This window comes from Bos javanicus, chromosome 28 (genome assembly GCF_032452875.1).
Source record: "Bos javanicus breed banteng chromosome 28, ARS-OSU_banteng_1.0, whole genome shotgun sequence".
In the NCBI taxonomy this organism is placed as follows: domain Eukaryota; kingdom Metazoa; phylum Chordata; class Mammalia; order Artiodactyla; family Bovidae; genus Bos; species Bos javanicus.
Window position 1 is genome coordinate 24,303,669 of NC_083895.1, and position 15,734 is coordinate 24,319,402.

Below are 15,734 nucleotides of genomic sequence, written 5' to 3' on the forward strand. Positions count from 1 at the left end.
TGAGAGCAAAGAAAGCATTGTTTTGCTCTAAACTATCTACTTCTATAAGGATGTTTCTCAGCATCTGGTGTTAGTTATTTGAAATATTGATGCCACTACCATTTAAAATTTTAGACAATTTACATTTTCTTAAAAATGTTCAGGGCTTTATATGATGTCATCTGTTGATTTTCTGAGTCCAGTATTAATCCAGATGGACCCTTTGTTCCTATAATATCGGTCACCATGCCATCCCTCAAATACACCATGCACTTTCACATGCTTTTCTCTCTCTCTGAATTGTTATTTCAGTTTCTTCCAGGTTCAGTTCAACAGTTCAGTTTAACCACTATCTCCTTAACAATCCTTCCCTCAATATCCTGATATCTCCTTATCAATCTTTCCCTCAATACCCACCATCTTTAATTGCACAGCATTTGAGTTCCCTACAAGCAAATATTGTTCCGTTTCCTTCTTTGCATCCTCTTCCATTTCCCAGCAAACTGCTTTGCATGTAGTTGATATCCCATACACTTTTATCAAAATTCATTTTTGTAGAATATCATTTCAAATATTGGGCTTCCCTGGTGGCTTGGGAGTAAAGAAACCACCTCCCAATGCAGGAAATGTGGGTTCAATCCATGAGTTATGAAGATCCCCAGAAGAAGGAAATGTCTACCCACCCCAGTATTCTTGCCTGGGAAACCCCATGGACAGACAAGCCTGTTGGTCTATAGTCCATAGGATCACAAACAGTCAGACACAACTTAGCAACTAAACAACAATGGTTCCAAATCTCAATGTTAAAAGAATATATTTTACACCACCATGCCTTTAATCAATTAAAATTTTAAGTAGGTGTTGAAGGGATACATAAAATAATGTGTGATGATAGTTAATTGGTTATAATTATTTAATGAATCATTGCATAGATATGTGCTATGCATCATTTTTATCCCAACACCTATTCCATAAACATTATATGAGATTAAATAATGCTTAGTTTATGGGCAATTAACTAACATTTGAATCTTTCTACTGAGTCTGGTGTGCTACATTCCATGGGGTCAGAAAGGGTCAGACACAGATTAGCGACTAAACAACAATTTAGAATTAAGAAGGAAAAGAAAATTTATTTTCATTTCCTTTTGTCAAATGATTCAGATAAAACTTTACAGATGCCATGGCATTTGGTCCCATCACTTCATAGCAAACAGATGGGGAAACAATGGAAACCATGACAGACTTTATTTTCTTGGGCTCTAAAATCACTGCAGATGGTGTCTGCAGCCATGAAATTAAAAGACACTTGCTCCTTGGAAGAAAAGCTATGAAAAACCTAGACAGCATATTAAAAAGCAGAGACATCACTTTGCCAACAAAGGACCATCTAGTCAAAGCTATGGTTTTTCCAGTAGTCATGTATGGATGTGAGTTGGACCATAAAGAAAGCTGAGCACTGAAGAATTGATGTTTTTTATCTGTGGTGTTGGAGAAGACTCTTGAGAGTCCCTTGGACTGCAAGGAAATCAAACCAGTCTATCCTAAAGGAAACCAGTCCTGAAAATTCATTGGAAGGACTGATGCTTAAGCTGAAACTCCAATACTTTGGCCACCTGATGCAAAGAACCGACACAGTGGAAAAGATCCTGATTCTGGCAACAATTGAAGATGCGACAAGAAGGGGTAGACAAAGGATGAGATGGTTAGATGGCATCACTGACCCAATGGACATGAGTTTGAGCGAACTCCTAGAGTTTGTGATGGACAGGGAAGCCTGACATGCTGCCGTCCATGGGGTCACAAAGAGTCGGACATAACTGAGCAACTGAACTGAACTGAAAGATCAAGTTTACTATAGTTTCATGAACACAGAGGGCTTTGCTATAGCATTTTTGATGGCAGTATCAGAGTTACATTTGTGTCACTAAGTCAAAGTCACAGAACACTGTGATGATTAATGCTTGTATTTTTCATAATTTGAATGTTTAAGAAAATATTCATTTCAAGGCTGAATACATTTAATGAAAGCATAACACATAAATCCTCCCAAATTAATCTTGAAAAATTATTAGTAAGAAGATGAATACTTTTTTTTTTCATTCAATAAATACCTACTGAAAATCTTCAAGCAAAATTTTGGAAGCAGAAGGATCAATTAGAAAGATTACATGACAATTCAAGTAAGAGACAGAGGCTTGAACTGGAGTGATAGCAATGGACATGGACATTAAAGAGAAATGTAGGATATGGAATAAAGAAAATTTTCAAGTATCCTCCAGTACTATAATTCACAGAGAATTGATAAGATGTTATCTTTAAAGTGAAAAAAAAAAAAAAACCTGTTACAGTAAAGGAAGAGCAGTGCTAATTCTAATCAATAAGTGGTCAATCTCCTCTTTAGAAAATTCCAGATCCTTGTCAGTGACTGCCTCCACTGGTCATGTAGTCCCCTCCAATAATCTCCATCATTATGACTGTCTTGCAAGTTATCTTTTCCACTTTTACTCATTATTAAGTCTCCAGTACCTTTTGGAGGGTTTAGCATTTAAAACTATGCAGTAAATATTTAATGAATAAATTAAAGAATAAGTGAAACAAAAGCCATATCTTCACAAACCCTCATACTTAATCAGTTCTTAGTAATTACTGAATAGCTCTTATGATCCAAGTCATTCCCTTTTCTATCAAAGTTTCCTTCTTCTAAATTCAATTCCTTGGGATTACAGCTCACTATGAGTCAATTCTCCAAGCCAGGCTTCAGCAAAACGTGAACCGTGAACTTCCTGATGTTCAAGCTGGTTTTAGAAAAGGCAGAGGAACCAGAGATCAAATTGCCAACATCTGCTGGATCATGGAAAAAGCAAGAGAGTTCCAGAAAAACATCTATTTCTGCTTTATTGACTATGCCAAAGCCTTTGACTGTGTGGATCACAATAAACTGTGGAAAATTCTGAAAGAGATGGGAATACCAGACCACCTGACCTGCCTCTTGAGAAATCTGTATGCAGGTCAGGAAGCAACAGTTAGAACTGGACATGGAACAACAGACTGGTTCCAAATAGGAAAAGGAGTACATCAAGGCTGTATACTGTCACCCTGTTTATTTAACTTATATGCGGAGTACATCATGAGAAATGCTGGACTGGAAGAAACACAAGCTGGAATCAAGATTGCCGGGAGAAATATCAATAACCTCAGATATGCAGATGACACCACCCTTATGGTAGAAAGTGAAGAGGAACTAAAAAGCCTCTTGAGGAAAGTGAAAGTGGAGAGTGAAAAAGTTGGCTTAAAGCTCAACATTCAGAAAACGAAGATCATGACATCTGGTCCCATCACTTCATGGGAAATAGATGGGGAAACAGTGGAAACAGTGTCAGACTTTATTTTGGGGGCTCCAAAATCACTGCAGATGGTGACTGCAGCCATGAAATTAAAAGACGCTACTCCTTGGAAGGAAAGTTATGACCAACCTAAATAGCATATTCAAAAGCAGAGACATTACTTTGCCAACAAAGATTTGTCTAGTCAAGGCTATGGTTTTTCCTGTGGTCATGTATGGATGTGAGAGTTGGACTGTGAAGAAGGCTGAGCGCCAAAGAATTGATGCTTTTGAACTGTGGTGTTGGAGAAGACTCTTGAGAGTCCCTTGGACTGCAAGGAGATCCAACCAGGCCATTCTGAAGGAGAATAGCCCTGGGATTTCTTTGGAAGGAATGATGCTAAAGCTGAAACTCCAGTACTTTGGCTACATCATGCAAAGGGTTGACTCATTGGAAAACACTCTGATGCTTGGAGGGATTGGGGGCAAGAGGAGAAGGGGACGACAGAGGATGAGATGGCTGGATGGCATCGCTGACTTGATGGACGTGAGTCTGAGTGAACTCCGGGAGTTGGTGATGGACAGGGAGGCCTGGCGTGCTGAGATTCATGGGGTCGCAAAGAGTCTGACACAACTAAGCGACTGATCTGATCTGATCTGATCTGATGAGTCAATTAATACAATAGTTCAAAAGGATGGTTTATGTGTCAATATGTTTCCTCTTAGAAACTCACATCTTAAACAGAGATCTTAAATATTTTTATACTCCCACATGGATAACTGGTGATATCAGGCCCAATGGTAGGCTGGAAAGACAGAGTTTATCAAATCGTATCATGGCTTTCTAAACATAGGATTGAACTTGATGTGGTCAAAGAATCTTCAGACCAGCTATTTCTGACAGGTGTTTTCAGAGAATGACAAAATGTGCAGTTAACGGTGTGGGGATAATCCCTGTAGTGAGTGATAAGACAGAAGTTTTGGGACCTATGCATTTTGAAGATTTTTTTCTAATTACTTGTAAGATGACACCGATAGTATTACATAAATGAACATTAAACTGAAAAGAGCCTCTTTCAGACAACTGAATATTAGAGAACTTAGTTTGAAAGTGGATTTGGGTCACTGTTTCATTTTATTCTTGCACATAAAATTTTTATACATAATAAATTTGTGAGGTAACTATATTCCTTATGTTTTTCAAGAAAGGACTGATTGCACTTATTTTTGGAATTTTCTGTGTTACAGGAAGAAACAAAAATGGTTTTTAAAAATTGGTATTTTCACTTCTGTATATGAAAAACTGGTGATTACATAAACACATAATTTTAAAATCATTAATGATATTTCTATATTTGGAAATGCAATAGAAAAGCCAAAGATGTTTGGTATTTTATTTTTAAAAAATGCCATTATCCTGAGAGCTACTGATCCATATTGGAAGATCTGCTGCTGCTGCTGCTGCTAAGTCGAGTCAGTCGTGTCCAACTCTGTGCAACCCCATAGACGGCAGCCCAACAGGCTCCTCTGTCCCTAGGATTCTCCAGGCAAGAATACTGGAGTGCGTTGCCATTTCTTTCTCCAATGCATGAAAGTGAAAAGTGAAAGTGAAGTCGTTCAGTCATGTCCGACTCTGTGCAGCCCCATGGACTGTAGCCTACCAGGCTCCTCAGTCCATGGGGTTCTCCAGGCAAGAGTACTGGAGTAGGTTGCCATTACCTTCTCCGACTGGAAGATCTAGTCACGCTAAAACATTATATATGGGCAAACGTCTTATGAATGTGATTTATTCCTTTGTTAATAAAAATAAAATAATAAAGTCCACGAATCTTTTCTCACTGATTTTAGGATTCATTTGTATATATATATATATATATATATATATATATATATATATATATATGTATATATATATAAAATATGGAGAGCTGATGTCCTGAGAATCCGTAACTTTTAACAATTGACTCAGGAGAAAGTAAGAATGTTTTCAAGACCCCTATTTTTTTTTAATGTATTGTTTTTATTGAAGAATAATTGTATTACAGAATCTTGTTGTTTTAAGACCCCTATTCTTTATCCTTATAAAACATCAAAATAATTTAGCATTGTTATCAACTACTGGAAGAAAATCCAAAAAAGATGAAATACTTACTTGAAAATTTGAAAATGTAATACTCTCAAGGTAATTCATAGCTATGAAATCCTAAGAACTAGCCAGTCAGTCACTCTACCTGGCAAACAGAGAAACTGTGAATACAAACAGCATATTCTAAAATTAATTGTAAAGTAGTACCAGAGAGGTCATTCAAAAGCTGTCCCACACAAAAGCTGCCAGATTGTGACTATGATTAGCCATCTTAAGAAAGGTAACTCATCCATAGGTTGGCCTATGATCTTGAATTTAGGACTTCTGAAACTGGTACTAAAAATATGCATAGAGTCAACTAAATTCTTTCTCATTTATTTGACTGGGAAAATTCTGAGAAGCCATTAGTGTTAGATAGGAAGTTAGGCATGAGCAACTAGGGGTGGCCCAGTCAAAAAAGATTCGAGCTGATCTCAAACCCCACCCTAGACATACTCCAATACAACCCAAGAGAGCTCATAGATATCCTATAAAATAACCACAGCGACTTTTCCAATTCCAGAGCATGTTACCTACATGCACAGTGGATGCAAACTAACCACAAGGACTTCTCCAACTCTGGCACATGTGCCCCTGATGCATAGCTACGTCCTCAAGTGACCTTAGGCAGCCAGGAGCCTATAAAGGTTCATAAATACTCTATACATACATACATACATCTGATTTTAACAGACTGAGTTATGGGAAAGACATGCATAATAGAGCCAGTTGTTACATAACTTGCAACTGCCAATCAAAACTGTCAGTCCACACCCTCACAGATGAATATGTAAAAGCCCTATCTTAAAAATTCTGTACCTCATTATTCTAGTACCCATGCCTCTCTTTGCTTGGCTCACCTCTCCCTTGAGGTTCTTTTTCTTTTTCCTTCAAGAAAAAATGCTTTTGCCATGAGTAAGACCTCACATTCATCATTGGCAGGAAACCTGCCAATGTGGGAGTATTTATGTCACAGAAATCAATCAAGTGCTATGAATTAGGACTATTACTTTCTCTGGCTACAGTTGGTTGTTAACCATTTATCAGCACTCAGAGCCCATCATGGAAATCCCATTTTCTTTTACCATCTATTAGTCCAAGAGTAGGTACACCTCTTACCAAGGATAGAATCCAATGAGGAAGGGGCCTCTTTGACTCTCCCTATTTGAGAGTATTATCTGTGGGAACTGGATGTAACAAGAAACAGCACCAGAGCTCAGGCTAAACTATCACAAGGTAAATTTATGAAGACACAGAAACTTAAGAAACAAGTGGGTGCCACTAAGTCATCCACTAAGTTTGGGGCAAACACATTTTTTTTTTCTCTACTTAACAGCCACTTCCCATTTGTTCCTGCTGATAAAATCTCTAATTTTGTTTGTATAGTAAGTGACTAGTCAGAAAATTAGGAGAAGGCAATGGCACCCCACTCCAGTACTCTTGCCTGGAAAATCCCATGGATGGAGGAGCCTGGTAGGCTACAGTCCATGGGGTCGCTGAGGGTCGGACATGGCTGAGCGACTTCACTTTCACTTTTCACTTCCATGCATTGGAGAAGGAAATGGCAACCCACTCCAGTGTTCTTGCCTGGAGAATCCCAGAGACAGTGGGGCCTAGTGGGCTGCCGTCTATGGGGTCGCACAGAGTCGGACACGACTGAAGTGATGCAGCAGCAGTCAGAAAAGCTGAATTATGACTAGTCTAAGCCCAGTGAACTGGTAGGATAAGTTTATGTCAGCTCACAAGAGCTATATTTTTAGGCATCTCTTCCCAATTCAGAGTTCAGTGGCAGCTGGAAACCTGCCAATAAGGGAGTATTTATGTCACAGAAATCAAGCAAGTGCTATGAATTAGGACGATTACTTTCTCTGGCTACAGTTGGTTGGTAACCATTTATTAGCACTCAGAGCCCATCATGGAAATCCCATTTCCTTTTGCCATCTATTGGTCCAGGAGTAGGTACAGGACCAAATTCTGACCTATGACAAGAGGAGATCTGATGGAAACTAGCTGGAAAAAATTTCCTCCTTGATATGTTAAAGCCAACAAGCCAACTTGCCTTCCTACTTTAAGTTATACTGTGTAACTCTTTGGAGAAGGCAATGGCACCCCACTCCAGTACTCTTGCCTGGAAAATCCCATGGATGGAGGAGCCTGGTAGGCTGCAGTCCATGAGGTCGCTAGGAGTTGGACACGACTGAGTGACTTCACTTTCACTTTTCACTTTCATACATTGGAGAAGGAAATGGCAACCCACTCCAGTATTCTTGCCTGGAGAATCCCAGGGACGGAGGAGCCTGGTGGGTTGCCATCTATGGGGTCCACAGAGTCGGACACGACTGAAGCGACTTAGCAGCAGCAGCAGCAGTGTAACTCTTTGAGATGCAACATGAGGGAAGGTCAAGAGAAACCCAGATGCCTATATCAGTCATATTCCTGGACCAATAGATGGCAAAAGGAAATGGGATTTTCATGATGGGCTCTGAGTGCTGATAAATGGTTAACAAAAGACTGGTCTATGTTTTATTGGCTATGCCAAAGACTTTGACTGTGTGAATCACAGCAAACTGTGGCAAATTTTTAAAAAGATGGAAATACCAGACCACATGACCTGCCTCCTGAGAAATCTGTATGCAGGTCAAGAAGGGACAGATAGAACTGGATGTGGAAAAACAGATTGGTTCCAAATAGGGAAAGGAATATTTCAAGGCTATATATTGTCACCCTGCTTATTTAACTTATATGCAGAGTACATCTGGAGAAGGCAATGGCAACCCACTCCCGTACTCTTCCCTGGATAATCCCATTGAAGGAGTAGCCTGGTGAGCTGTAGTCCATGGGGTTGTGAAGAGTCAGAAATGACAGAAGCACCTTAACATCATCAGCAGCAGAGTACATCATGAGAAATGCTGGGCTGGATGAAGCACAAGCTGGAATCAAAACTGCCGGGAAAAATATCAATAACCTCAGATATGCAGATGACACCACCCTTATGGAAGAAAGTGAAGAAGAACTAAAGAGCCTCTTGATGAATTGAAAGAGGAGAGTGAAAAAGTTGGCTTAAAGCTCAACATTCAGAAAACTAAGATCATGGCATCTGGTCCCATCACTTCATGGCAAATAGATGGGGAAACAGTGACAGACTTTATTTTCTGGGGCTCCAAAATCATTGCAGATGGTGACTGCAGTCATTAAATTAAAAGACACTTGCTCCTTGGAAGAAAAGTTATGACTAACCTAGACAGCATATTCAAAAGCAGAGACATTACTTTGCCAACAAAGGTCCATCCAATCAAGGCTATGGTTTTTTCCAGTAGTCATGTATGGATATGAGAGTTGGACTGCAAAGAAAGCTGTGTGCTGAAGTTTGATGCTTTTGAACCATGGTGTTGGAGAAGACTCTTGAGAGTCCCTTGGACTGCAAGGAGATCCAACCAGTCCATCCTAAAGGAAATAAGTCCTGAATATTCATTGGAAGGTCTGATGTTGAAGCTGAAACGACACCTGATGTGAGGAACTGACTCATTTGAAAAGACCCTGATGCTGGGAAAAATTGAAGGCAGGAGGAGAAGGGGACAACAGAGGATGAGATGGTTGGATGGCATCACCGACTCAAGGGACATGAGTTTGAGTAAGCCCAGGAGTTGGTGATGGACAGTGAAGCCTGGCTTGCAGTAGTCCTTGGGGTTGCAAAGAGTCGGACACAACTGAGCAACTGAATTGAAGTGAACTGAATAACTCTGAATCACAACCAATCAAAGGGCAGGAAAGTAAGAACTGTCCACCCCAAGGACAGAAAATAATGGAGTGCACTCTTTACAGAGAATTTTAAAAACAATAATGAAACACATTAAATATTAATTCACTCTTTATCACTACCCTGTACTGGCAATTCTAAAAAAATGTTAGTGATAAGATACTCCTTCCCACACGTAGGGACTAGTCCTATCCATGTCCTCTGGTGTGTTAGGGATAGTAAGTCTACTATCTTAAATATCTAATGACATGAAATAACTAATGATTTTTGTTATTTAAGCAACTCTCATATGAGTTTTCTTTTACATGCAGGCAAAACATTCTTAAGTGCTAAAGTTTTTCACAGAAAGGCGCAGATTCAGAGACTGCCAGATCAGGTGAATCCGGCACTAAAAGGAAAGCCGTGAGCCCCTGCTCTGAGGACCTACACAGCTGCTCAGCTCCCAGGCTCCCCACTTTTCTCATCATGTGATTATGGCTCCTGCTCTGGTATGTTCAGGAGATTCTCCCTACTGGGTCATCAACTGACTTATAATAAACTGCCTTCATATTAACTACCATGAGCAGGTTTCTTCACCTTGTAACCAAAAGAACCAACTGAAAAACAGAACCTAGCATTTAACAACTAAATTACAAAAGACCAAATATAAGATACTGATTGAATTCACATTGCAAAGTCTATACTCAAAAGACAGAAAATAGACAAAAATATGCCTAAGTATTGCTTATAGTAGTTAAAATTTATCTAAGTGAAAATAAAAGAATGGATATATGACATTAAAAAAAAATACAATAATGCAGGAAAATTCAGCCAACTATTACCTATAAAAAGGCAAAATGACACAATAATTTGAAAACATTTATTTCCTTCCGGCATAAAGACTTTGCTGGATGGAAATAAACTGGATATCATTCGTTGCTATTTCTGAATAGTGGTATCAAGGCATATTAATATTATTCCTGTTCATTTTCTATTATTTTCAAACTTTTAGTTCTAAAGATATAAAACAATGTCAAAGTAGTTAACTAGCACATATTTTCTTTTCTTTACTATGTTAAGAAAATACACTAGGTTACTATTGTTCAGGATGAGAATATATACATATATAATGAAATCAATCAGGTAGACAAAATACAATCAAGAAACATTTAAAAATATAAAATGATGTTTGAAATTCATGAGAAACTTCATTTTATAAAAAAGGATCATCATATGTCAAGAAAATCTCTTAAAATATATATATAGTTTATTTTAATGAGAGATATTTTTAAGAAAATAAAAAATATTTAAAAGTATTTAGTTCTTTGCTGTTACAACAGTATAATCAAAACCTGAGTTATGTTTACAAGAATGTGTCTTTATGAGAGAAATTTAACTATCTTGTATTCTATTATGTGATGAAAGAATCATCTAGGTTTGACGTGGAATCTCATGCCTGTCTGTTATTGATGTGGTTACATGTTCAGACTTATTTTATTCTTTAGAATAACACTACTCAAATATAATGGTGGTTGAAGTATGTGTTATATTTCAAATCAATAAAGAGTTTTCCTATTTTTATTTTTTCCTTTTTCCTACCTTTATTTTTCTGAGTGAAGAAAAACTTGTTTCAAAAAATGTGGAGGAAAATCAAGAGATATAACTATATTAAAAGATGGGAAATGATAGTTTATTTGAAAACCCAGGAAATGCCTAAAATTTCCAGCCACTATTTTCAATTATGCTTTGCCCGTGAATGGAGATTTCTTTCAGAGGCAGTGTAAATTGTTGAGATGTATGGGTTACAAGGCATGAGACTCATTATCCTAGATCATATATAGTAGCACTTTGCTTCTAGAAAGGCTACCATTAAAAAAAAAATCTCATAATATTTCATAAAATTTATTATATTTCATATCATCCTATTACAGAAAATGACAAGAGCAAACACAGAAATTAAAAGATAAAAATCATACCAGATACAGCCAGGAAGTCATCAATGCTTGTAATGTCATCTACAGCTTCAGTGAGGACATGGATATGATTCTCCCATGTGCGCTTGTACATTTCCATGGTTTTTTTGACCACTTGACTTTTGGGTCTTGCAGCCAAAGCAAGTGCAGCATTAATAATCTATAAAAATACAGAAGGTTCACTTGGTGATTTATTTCAGAATACTTACCATTGTGCATATGACAATTTTTTAAATTAGATCTGTTTATGCCCTCATGTGTAACTCCTTTGCTTTTGGTAATAGTTTAATTTTATTTTTGGTAATCGATTTTAGAACTGTTTGTCAAGCATCAATGTACTAAGAACTACAAGAGATAACAAAGATAATTGATATCTGCCTATAAAGAGATTGCATGGAACTTAATGAGGACATCATATAACTCCAGCTCAGTAGAGTATTCAATACATACCATAATTACAGAAATGATTGACAGTCTTTAGAGAGAGATCACCTGCAGCAGCAATTCTAAAGAAAGGTTTCAGGAAAGAATAATGTTTAACTGGTCATTTGTATTTACTTTGGACAAGTAGGTAGTGAATCCTCATTGTATGCAAATCACAGGAAGAAAAGCTTTGACTTCCTTGAGGACTTGAAGAATTTTACCAGTAGATATTCATTGTTGATCAATTATTTCATTTATCCACTCATTATCATTCAATATTTCAAATATATTATGAGGTTTTTTGTTTGTGGTTGTTTGTTTGAAGGTATCAAGCACTGGTCTTGGTTTTAGGGATATGGCAGTGAACAAGCCTCCCCTGGTGGCTCGGACAGTAAAGAATCTGCCTGCAATGCAGAAGACCCACATTTGATCCCTGGACTGGGAAGATCCCCAGGAGAAGAAAATGGTAACCCACTCCAGTATTCTTACCTGGACAATTCCATGGATAGAGGAGCCTGGAGGGCTACAGTCCATGGGGTTGCAAAGAGTCAGACATGACTGAGCTGCTTTCACTTTCATTTTCTTTCAATGAACAAGACATAAGAAAAAAAAAATCACTGTCTTCATGGAGCTTATATTCCAGTTAGGAGAGAACGTGCTTGCTCACTTGCTCAGTTATGTCTTACTCTTTGCAACCCATGGACTGTAGCCCACCAGGCTCCTCTGTCCATGGGATTTCCCAGGCAAGGATACCAGAGTAGGTTGCCATTTCCTTCTCCAGGGGATCTTCATGACCCAAGGATAGAACCCATAGCTCATGCACTGGCAGGCAAATTCTTTACCACTGAGCCACCTGTGAAGCCCAGGAAATTAGTAAGTGAATTTAATAAAAATATATGGTCTCTTCTATGATTATAAGAATTAAAGAAGAAAACATAGAGCAAAGAAGGAGGATAAGGCATGGAATTTTAGCGAGGCTTCACAGTGAAGGGGGCAGCATGGGTGGGAAAGAATTTGAAGAGAGAAGTGGCAATATTCAAAAGGCGAGCAAACAGGGGAAATGCTATGAGATTGGTAAGCAGTCTCACCTAGAGCCTGGGTATGCATAAGGGGCCCTTAACTGTCCTGCTCAAGACTGGAGCCTTATTTGGAAGGTACTGGAGAGTCCTTTTGACTTTTGAGTGATTTGCTCAGAACTACACTTTAAAACGGAGAAGGTTATGGCACCCCACTCCAGTACTCTTGCCTGGAAAATCCCATGGACGGAGGAGCCTGGTAGGCTGCAGTCCATGGGGTTGAGAAGAGTTGGACATGACTGAGCAACTTCCCTTTCACTTTTCACTTCATGCATTGGAGAAGGAAATGGCAACCCACTCCAGTGTTTTTGCCTGGGGGATCCCAGGGATGGCAGAGCCTGGTGGGCTGCCGTCTCTGGGGTCGCACAGAGTTGGACACGACGGAAACGACTTAGCAGCAGCACACTTTAAAAAGATTAATTTGGCAAAGGAGGCTACTGTAATAGGATACACGAGTAAGAAAGATCTTGGATTGCAATGGCAGAGGTGTTGAAAAAGTTTCGACAGGACTTTTAATAATTTAAATTAGGATAGATCAATTATTGTCAAGAATATCATGCAGACACAAATGATTCTGTAGAAAATAATGTTTTAGAACATGGAAATATTCCCACAATAGTGTAATAACAGCAGATTACAGAACATCATTCTTCATAAAATGCCACTTCTAGCAAATATGCTAGAACTAAAAGTTAGATAAATATATACAAATAAAAATGGTCCTTTCAGAGTGATGGAATTTCAGTGCTTTAATTTGATTTTGTGTGTGTAACTGAATTGTTCAGACTTTCTATGGGGAATATGCTTTAGTTGTATACTCAGAATGAATGAAGTTATTCTTCAAAGAAAGGTGATTACTAAGGTTCTTCCGTGATTAATGAAGAGAATGATTATAGTACTGATAGACAATGAGAGATCAGAGGTCAAAAAGTCATTCAGGGTTGTAAAAGCAGATGTGTGCAACTGTTTTGGAAGACATTGTTGATGAAGGGTATTAGATGTCAACCTTTCTAATACAGAGGCTGACTTTGAAGGGACTCTTGGCTCTCTACAAATTACATAGTGGTCAATCAGAGATATGAAATTGAATTTCATAAAAAAGTTGTCATTCATTTACTCATTTATTTGTTCATGCATTGTAACAAATCAGTGCTATTCAACAACAATGTATCCAGTTCTACACTGAATACTAAGGACATCACAATGAAAAATATTTCATCATAGTTTCTAAAGCAGCCCATGATCAAAAAGAGGAAGAAGACCAAAGCCAGCCAAATGCAACATACCAGTGATTCTCAGACTTTAGAATGTATCTTAATTCCCTTGAATGACTTATTAAAACAGATTCCTGAGCCACACAGTAGAGTTTCTGATTCAGTTGATGTGCTTTGGAGCCTGAGAATTTGCCTGTCTAACAAATTCCCAGGTGATAGCGATGCTATTAGTCTGGGGCTCCCAGTTAGGAAAACACTCCAATACTTAAGTGTTACAATGTAGGGGCTATTGTAAAGATGAGCAGAGGATGCCTTAAAACATGTGGGAGAGGTATTCAGCTCCATAAGAAAAGATGTTTCAAAGGACTGAAATCTGAAAAATAAGTGGAAATTAGTATAAGGTGATATTCATTTAGGAAGAGGCAATAACAAGTACAATGAAGACCTGGAAGCAAGGTAGACCCTAAACTCATCTTCTTGGGAAGAGGAGACAGTAACAGAGTTGCAGAAAAATTAAAAAAAAATAATGGAAGAGAGGAAAGAACATAGGTCTGGAAAGCACCAATACGTATGAGGAAAGGATAAAATGGAAGTGATAAAGATGAGAGAAGAAATCATCAAGGAGGTAGAAAAGTAAGGTATTCAAGAGTCGAGATGAGGAAGAAAATCTTTTCAAAAGGTCAAATGCCATAGGAAAGTAAAGAATAATGAGGATTAAAAATGACTTTTGAATTTGGAAAATAGGAATCATTGGTGTGGCAGAATATTGGACACAAGATTCAGATTTCACCAAAATATAATGGCAACAATAAAAAGAATCTTTTTTCTACTCAGTAACTTAAAGGCTGCACCTCACTGGTGTGATTTTCAACAAATTACTGGCGGTACAGGAGGAGAGAAATTAATTGCTTGAAATTGTTATGCTGATATTCTCTTATTTCTTTTTTATGAAAGAGGAACACATTGAATTTTAAGGAAACGTAACCTACCTTTAGTAATAACAACTGCAGTATTCCCGGACTTTAGTTTTAGAGCTTTATTAACCTAATAACTTATAATGTAGGACAGGGAAGCCTGGCGTGCTGCAGTGTACGGGGTCGCAAAGAACCAGACATGACTAAGTGACTAAACAAAAACAACAGCTCCCAGCGTACACTGCAGGGGCTCCGGTCTCTGGTGTTTCGTTGTCCCTGCAGTTGAACAACTGTACTTATGCGATTGTACTGCCATTATGCCTTCACAGTCTGTGCATACTTTCTAAGTACTCATGTAGATCCCTTAGTGGTGATGTGGTATCAGAAATATATGGCATGCTGTATTTCGTATGAACATTTTCAGTTCTGCAGCTGATTCAGTTTAACTGATTCAACACTGCACACTACGAGAAATACATATCCTACTTGACTCCTGATATTTAAATTAAAACTAAAAGCAGAAGAAAACTTGAATGATGTGCAAACCTTCTTTAAGGCAGAAGAAATATTCATGCCAGTGTCATCCTCCTAATATTTTAGCTACATATCTTGAGAAGTGGGGGAGAATATTCTCAAATACTCCTTATGCATAGCTAAACATGACTTAAATTTAAAGTGAATGATGTCGCTTCCTGAGGCCTCTTTCTTTAGATTATGGCTGAGATGTGTACATACCAGAATCACCCTTGACCCCATTCATCACCTAATCAGTCGATTATCTTTGAAACAGCATCTTTAACTTTAGGACCTTTTTATATCTTGTTGCGATTATTCAGTTAGTTGCTCAGTTCTTTGCGACTTTTTGGCACACCATGGACTGCAGCACAGCAGGCTTCCCTGTCCCTCACTATCTCCCAAAGTTTGCTCAAACTCATGTCCATTGTGTCGGTGATGCCATCCAACCATCTC

The 15,734-nt window shown here is 38.2% G+C and overlaps 1 protein-coding gene across 5 annotated transcripts in view; it reads right to left on the reverse strand.

Moving 5' to 3' along the window:
• The window catches only part of CTNNA3 (catenin alpha 3), a 1,922,060-nt gene that overhangs the window by 629,044 nt on the left and 1,277,282 nt on the right, over positions 1–15,734 (reverse strand). For all 5 annotated transcript variants that reach the window (XM_061405110.1, XM_061405112.1, XM_061405111.1 and 2 more), the window contains one exon: positions 11,142–11,298. In XM_061405110.1, the coding sequence (XP_061261094.1) occupies positions 11,142–11,298 (157 nt within the window). The remainder of the gene's footprint in view (positions 1–11,141; positions 11,299–15,734) is intronic.